At 38.7% G+C, this 8,079-nt stretch overlaps 1 protein-coding gene across 3 annotated transcripts in view; it reads right to left on the bottom strand.

The window, feature by feature from the left end:
- Positions 1 to 250: 250 nt before the first annotated feature.
- LOC100556847 (short chain dehydrogenase/reductase family 16C member 5) overlaps positions 251 to 8,079 on the bottom strand; it is a 29,720-nt gene continuing 21,891 nt past the window's right edge. For all 3 annotated transcript variants that reach the window (XM_062980350.1, XM_062980351.1, XM_003224309.4), the window contains 3 exons: positions 5,028 to 5,172; positions 2,809 to 2,934; positions 251 to 713 (listed from right to left, as the gene is read on the bottom strand). In XM_062980350.1, coding sequence (XP_062836420.1) covers positions 575 to 713; positions 2,809 to 2,934; positions 5,028 to 5,172 — 410 coding nt within the window. In that variant the 3' untranslated portion in view covers positions 251 to 574. The remainder of the gene's footprint in view (positions 714 to 2,808; positions 2,935 to 5,027; positions 5,173 to 8,079) is intronic.

Here is an 8,079-nt window from a genome sequence, read left to right as displayed (position 1 = left end):
ACAAATTTCTGTGTGGTTCTGAGGATAATTAGAATTACTGGTGTTTGGATGTCCCGCTCCAGACACACACCATATTTAAAATTCATGTGATTCATTTTCCTGTTTCTGTTGTATAAAATATTACGGATTCAACAGACTATCCCTGCTGCCACTGTGCTTCAGAAAATTCAGACTCACAAGATTATTTAGATGATAACATGATACATGCTTCAGATCCTTCAGAAAGAACAAATACAATTTGCAGAAAATGTATATTCAATTTTGCCACTGTTTAGCATTTTTATTTATAAAAGATGAAACTAGAAATATAGCAAAATATTTGTCATTTGAATGTTATATCCAAAAGTGATACTATTCTGATAAAACATCAATCTATAAATTAAAAGAAATTGCAGTAATTCTAAAAAAATTATATGTAATATAATTATATTCATATGCCATCAATTTGGGTCTAAACTGGATTTTATTTCTTGCAAATACTAATATCTACTGTTGATGTTTCAGACATAAACTGCGTGTTCACAATAGAGTAATATAGAAATTCTATACATCTGCTTTACTGTACACAACTCAGTCATGTGAACTTTGAGTTTTTATTGTTGCTTTCTGATGTTTTGTTATCAGTTGTCTTTGTCCGGCCTCTGAACTTATCCATAAAATGGAAAGATCCCAGATAGTCTCCGGCAAGAAAAAACAATTTTGCTGACAGCATACTACAAAGAGAAGAGAAACAGCATGAGCAACTGAATGTTAAACCTTTAAAATATATGGTATTAGCTTCTTGTCATACTTTAAAAAAACAAGAAAGAATTGTTTATAGGAACAGTTTGGCATATAATTAAAATGGCAATCAGCAGATAATCTAGAGTGTCCAATAAAAGCCTGCCATAACAAAGCAGTTTTAACCTGATGACCACAAATGAAAATTATGACCCTTCCTTGTTGAATAGATCCATAACCCAGACAGAGTTTGGAAAAACCCCTCACAACATCTTTGATCTGCTTGAGTAGGAATACAGCTGCTTTCTCATTTGATTTTAAGGCTTATGTAGGATGAAAGGAAGCAATCTTTTAACTATCCTGGGCCCAAACCACACAAACTATAGTAAATACTAGCCAGCATTCTCAAATCTGTCTAGAAATGTAACTAGTGCAGCTGTTCTAAAATCAGTATAATATGTTTACTAGTCTGGGCTAATATGCACATGCTACTCTTTGGACCAAATCTATTTTTCACATACTTATCAGAGGTGGCTCCATATACAGTTTCAAAAAAGCAAGTATCGCTATGTTTGGGGCCAGTTTTTTTTTTTTTTTTTGCAGTCAAGTGCAATTAGCACACCAGCATAAGGTGGATAAAGGGTTTCTTGGCCATGGTTGAACAGAGGAGAAAAACACAGTACGATATGTTTTCAGCCCTACATCATCATCACCATCATTTTTATCCAGCTTTTCTCCCATGCGTAGGATTCAAAACGGCTCAATCCCCATGATGCTGTAGGCCTCTAAAATTTTTCATAGCTTACAATGGGATGAAAATCTTGTAGCTTTTTAATTTTTTGTTGATCTCCAACTTCCAGCGTACCTCTCCATGTAACCATGCTGGATAAAACTGCTATGAGCTGTACTTTTTACATAATCTGTAGGTCTGCACCTAGTTTAGGAGCACAGCAGGTCTTAATCTAGCCCTGCCTCCTACAATTACATTTGAATACAAGAATGGGTTAGGAAATCCAATCATGGTTCTTTTCAGGTGCTGTGATTCTTGTTCTTTCTGTATGCATTGGGACCTCAATCCTAAGTAAAAACGGCTTAACACTCTGAAGATCTTGAGACAAACTGCCATCAAAAGCTAAAGTACCAGATTAGTTTCCCCTTGGGAACATATATTTTCCATCACATATCTACTAGCGTTTTTAAAAATCTTCCTTTTTCATAAGAAAATACTGACTACATAATCATTTGTTTGAAACATCAGTGTGCACTCCATGCAGCAATGTAGTATCACTCAAGAAATGTGCCTTACAATGTTTTTCACTAAAGAAGACCCAAAAGCAGACATGGGCAGAAACTAAGGCCCGAAACTGGATGTGGCCCCCTGAATGCCAACCTCAGGCCCTCATTTTCCCTGCCCTCTCAGCATAAAGACACAGTGCTCCACTACATCCTTATGCAGAAAGGATGGGAGAGGAAGACATGCAGCAGTTGAGAGCCCTCTGGAGCGCTCCCAGCCATCTCATGTCTCACCCTTCTTCCAGCATAAGGACAATGCAAGAGAATGGCCTGAGGAGGGCACAGAGCGGCTGGGAGCTCTCTGGAGCATTCTCGGTTCTTGCCTGTTTCGCCCTCCTCCCGGCATAATGCTGAGAGGACAGCCTGAAGATTGGGGGAGGAGGATCGGGGCAGTCACCGCATCTCGTTTTCCTCTTGGCAACCCCATCCTTATGCCAGGAGGACAACCTGAGGATGACCCAGGCCCTGCCCTGCCCCCTTCTGGTCCCACCCTCTTTCAGGCCCTCTCCTCCCTGGACCTGTCCCACCCAGCACGTGCCTGGCCATCCTCCCTCCCAGCCCTCCTCTCTCGGTTGGGCCCACAATGCAGCCCCAAGGCAAAATATTTGCCCGTGCCTACCCTCAAGTTACCTTCTTGAGTGGATACCTTTAACAACCCAGCTTGGTGTTCTTGAAGAAATGAAGGAAGCTTTTCAATGTGTTTGGTTAAAAAACGAAGCTCCTCCACCTACCATCGGGCTTTAGAACAAGCGAGAATGAGAAAGGGATGTAAAAAGGAAAATGTGTCATGATTACCTTTTAAGTGCATTGAAAACGTATATGCTTCGTGGCATATAGACATACACCTGATCCCTCAGAACACCAGAGACTATTTTTTCAGCTGCATATTCTGCATCTAGGATGGGCAACACATGTGGCCACCTGGTAAGAGACATTAGAGAAGCACAGTTCTGGATGGTCAGCTTTTTCCCATTTTCTCTACTTTCAGATAAGAGGTCATAAATGCTAATAAAGTACATCGGTTCAAGAAGCTGACAGCCTTTTCAAACTGAAATTTTCTGGTCTTAGGAACATCACATTACAAGGCCTGTGATAGTGTAGTATTAAAGTTTTTTTTAGAGAAAGATTTCATACAGTACATCACATGAACACATTATACTTCAAATGAAGAGTCGGAAACTCTTCTCTTACAACAGAGATATTCTACTGCAGGGCAGTACTGTTGTTGGAAATGACAACCTTCATCAAGCCTTCTCTAGTAATGTTTATCTATGATCCTGTTGCTTACTGTTTCCGGTATGTATGTTCTGGTATGCAGGTTCCTTTATGGTTTCTGAGAAGTTATAAAAAGGGGCTGCCGTCCACATGCTCTTTCTCTCTACTTTTGACTATGTGACTTGTTGATAGTGTTTTATTACAAGAGAGATGCCCTGGCCGGCTGGCACAGGGGACCTTGGAAAGATATTTGAAACTGGACTAATACCTTTTATACCAGTATATGCCGAACACATGAAGGTTGTGAGTATCATGCATTTATTATGCACCTCTTACTGTGCCTTATGTGCTGTCTTCTAAAAAATAAGTTTGGTGACAAACTGCATTCTCTTATTGACAATTTTGTATTTTTGTAAAAATTCTGAATGCCATCAAGACCATATTAGCCAATGAAATCTATTTGCTTACCTCAATTTGATTCATTATTTCAGGTGCCTTCGCTCCCTCAAAAGGGTTCAGAATTCATCAACATTTTTTGGTATTTCATCCTCTTTATTTTTGAAAACCAAAAACAAAGAAGATGTTTTTGTGTTAAGTCAGTGGCTGTCTGCTTTTCTTTACTATGTTTGCAATGTGCAACTGGGTTCCTCCCTCACATATTCTTGCCAGCAGCAGTTTTACCAGTCTCTGCTCCTTTTTATTTCCAATTTGGCAAGGTTGTCACTTCTTATAGGAAATGTTTTCAATTCTGTTTGTTACTTTATGAATACTATTCTGATTTTAAATAAGTCTTTCCAAAGCACACTAGAAAGAGCAGCTATTACATTTCAATGCAACCTGTGGGTTAGATCACTGCTTCTGAAACTGTGAGTCCTGGCCTTAAATGGAGCCTCCCCCTAGTTCAATGTTAGGGTCACAAAAATTTTGGTAACAGTAAAACGTTTTTGAATTCCACCCATTTGCACAAATCTGTCAGAAACAATGTGCAGTGTTTATAGGGACTTTGCAGAAAATACTTCAGCTGTACTCCACAAAAATAAAAATAAGCCTATTTTGCAAGCCTTGAAAATGCTGATTTATCATCAGTAAATGTTTGATTTTTGTACCAATTTTATATACAGTACAGTCTTGCTTATCCAATCTTCGCTTATCCAACATTCTATATTATTCAACGTAGTCTGCCTTTTAATAGTCAAATGTTTTTGTAGTCAATGTTTTCAAAACATTGCAATGTTTTAGTGCTAAATTCGAAAATAAAGTAATTACTACATAACGATACTGTATACTGAACTGCTTTTTCTGTCAATTTGTTGTAAAACATGATGTTTTGGTGCTTAATTTGTAAAATTATAATGTAATTTGTTGTTTAATAGGCTTTTCCTTAATCCCGCCTTATTATCCAACATTTTCACTTATCCAACATTCAGCTGGCCCATTTATGTTGGATAAGCGAGACTCTACTGTACCTATATACTCAAGGTCACAATAACATTTCTCAGGGGGAAAGGTGTCACGAGTAGTAAAAAAGTTTAAGAAACACTGGGTTAATTACCAGTAGTCAACCTGTGGTGAAAATGCATTCCAAATAACTACTAAAATAGAAATAGTAAACACACACTATTGCCAAAAATGTTCACATGCATCCACGAACATATGCACATATTAGTTAGGCAGAACGGATTTCTACTACAACCTGAGGTTAGAAGGATCAAAGTGCTAGGGAAATTCCCATTACATTTTAATTCATCTTCATTATGCAATAAATATTTTTAAGGTGAAAATATATGAAGTTAACTTACTTTGTTTGACAGCCATCAAACATTCCAGTGTTGATAAAATATGGGCAGACAATTGTGGATTTAATACCAGTCTTTCCCATTGTCAACATTTCTACAGCTAGAGATTCAGCGAAGCCGACTGCTGCAAATTTACTTGCACAGTAATCTGTAAAGTAAGGAGAAAACCAGAAATATTGGAGCAGTACAAGATTTGTATAAAGCAAAAAAAAGTTTCTATCGGAAACCATTTACATCTGTCACTAGCTTAGAACTCATAAATCACACAGGTGGTTGACAGTGAAAGACAAAGCTGCTTTAATTTTTTTTGCAATTTCATTTGAAAGCTAGAAATCTTTCACAATATATATTGTGTTTAATATAACATTTCCTGAAAAAAACCCAGTCTTAATTGTCTCTCTCAATCAATCTGTAATTCACTTCAACTTTTATTTTTGTTCTTGCTGCAGCAACACATCACATCTTAACACTGGCACAAGAGTGAGATTGCATTTAAGAATTCCTTCCTTAGGGACATGTATGAACCTATTGTACCATACTTACAACATGTTCAGCAAAAGTATTTTTGCCACCTACCCCTTTATGTCTCCATTATATTCTGTGATCTGGTTATCAATACTATGTACAAAATAGTCTATTGTAATTTTTCCAACTAATTCAAATATTTTGTCAGAGCTGCAGGAAGTTTCGGTTTCTTTTTGGTACCTACCATGAATTTGGAATATTATTTGACAGATTAATTTATTTTCACAGAATTTTCCATGGTTTTTTGCCTAGGAAAATTATACTCTTTGCAATTGCTTATTCCCCAGTTGACTTTTTTATCATGGCAGAAGTGACTTGAGAACATACCGCAAGTCGCTTCTGGTGTGAGAGAATTGGCAGGCTACAGAGATGTTGCCCTGGGGTCACCCGGATGTGTTAGCTGGGAGGATTCTCTTATGTCACTGCAAGCTAGAGCTGACAGATGGGAGCTCATTTCATCTTGCGGATTCAAACCAGCAACCTTCAAGTCACCAACCTAACCGTCAGGTAAGCAGTCCAGCCGGCACAAGGGTTTACCCATTGCGCCACCATCTCCAGTTGACTAGAAACATGACACACTTTGAAATGTTGGTAGCCTCATGTAATAGCACTCAGCAGCCAAATCGTCTTTTTAAAATCCTTTTCCATATTTCTGAACTAATTTCTGTGAAAACGTTATTGCTTAATTGCTTAAAATCTACTATCAAATTTGAGATGAAAGTCTGGATGTAGATGCCTTAACTATGAGTAACCTATCACAGAACATGAAAGGAAAACTTTCATTTATGATAGGGTTAATTTAATTCCAGAGAACCCAAATATATCTCCCAATGGTATTAGGTTAGTTTCAAGGGCTCTTGGTTAGCCTTCTCCAACCAGGTGCCCTCCAAACATGTTAGCCTATAGCTCTCACTAACTTCAGGAAGCTGAAGTTACTGCTTCATAGAAATAAAGGCATCAGGTTGGAAAAGGCTGTTATAAGCTATAAGGAAAAATGATGACACCATTAACACACTATAAAATTATCTGGAACATCTTATAATGCTGTACTGGATGTTCCCTACTGAACGGGATGTTCCTTACTGGAACATAAACTGCATTTCTAGAGTACTGGAAATGGGCTCAATCTAAATGCTACAGATTTCAGCTACTAGGATTTCAGAAGTAGCATGTCAACTTCTATTGTTTTGTTCTGTGAAATACCATGGACACTGGTGGTGCTATACAAATGAATAATAGTGCTAACTATAATTCCTATACACCATGTACATAAATGAAACATTACAGGTGTATTACATACATAGGTAATCTATGAGGCCTGCCTACTGAAACACTGGAAGCTATTGGGGGGGGGGGGTGTCACATTCACTCAGTCTTACTTTTCCATCACTGTTAAGTGTCATGGGGTTTTGATTCTGTAATGAAATTTTGGCTTATGAGTCTACAAGATACTGCACCAGATTCTACTAATACAGGCATGTAGTTGGGGGGGGGGGGCTTGAGAGGCTTCAGCCCCCCCCCTGAAATTCTCAGGGTAGTCCACGAAAAGGCCTTGCATTTATTATTTAAACTGTTGTGTTTATTCATATCATGATCTGATCTCCATGCTCAATATATCCCGTATTTATTTATTTATTTATTTACAGTATTTATATTCCGCCCTTCTCACCCCGAAGGGGACTCAGGGCGGATCACATTATGTACATATAGGGCAAACATTCAGTGCCCATAAACACATCAAACCGAGACAGAGACAACAGACAGACAGACGCAGAGGCAATTTAACCTTCTCCTGAGGGGATGTTTGATTCTGGCCACAGGGGGGAGCAGCTGCTTCATCATCCACTCTGATGGCACTTCCTTACTTCCTCATTCCAACGTTGTAAATTAGTTAAACTTGCTTCCCCACTTTTATAAGTGGTACCTTATTTCCTACTTGATAGATGCAACTATCTTTCGGGTTGCTAGGTCAGCAACGAGCAGGGGCTATATTTTATTTTTAATTGACGGGTGCTCACCCCGCCACGGGCTGGCCTCAAACTCATGACCTCATGGTCAGAGTGATTTATTGCAGCAGCTGTTTACCAGCCTGTGCCACAGCCCAGCCCCATGGGGGTATTGGGATAACGGTACAAAAGGTTTGCTAGGGTAGATCCTTTCTCACTCAGTCTCAGCCCCCCCCCCCCAAATCAAAATCCTGGCTACGGGCCTGTACTAATACAACAATTCCTGTTGAAATCTCTCACATTTATATGGAAATTCATATGGTACTGTGAGGGTGCATCTACACTAGTATTACTGCAGTTTGAAACCACTTTAACTGCCATAGCTCTATGTTATGGGATCCTGGGATATCTAGTTTGTTTTGGCACCAGAACTCTTTGGCAGAGAAGTCTAAAGACTTTGAAAAGCTAAAACGCCCATGATTTCATATTGTTGAGCAATTACAGTTAAAGTGGTGTCAAACTGCATTAATTCTAAAGTACAGATGTACACATCCTTAGTCTCACCAGCTAGTGAGTACCATATC

This window comes from Anolis carolinensis, chromosome 4 (assembly GCF_035594765.1).
Source record: "Anolis carolinensis isolate JA03-04 chromosome 4, rAnoCar3.1.pri, whole genome shotgun sequence".
Lineage (NCBI taxonomy): Eukaryota > Metazoa > Chordata > Lepidosauria > Squamata > Dactyloidae > Anolis > Anolis carolinensis.
Note: the sequence above shows the minus strand (reverse complement) of the source record. Positions and strands in the feature narration are given on the sequence as shown.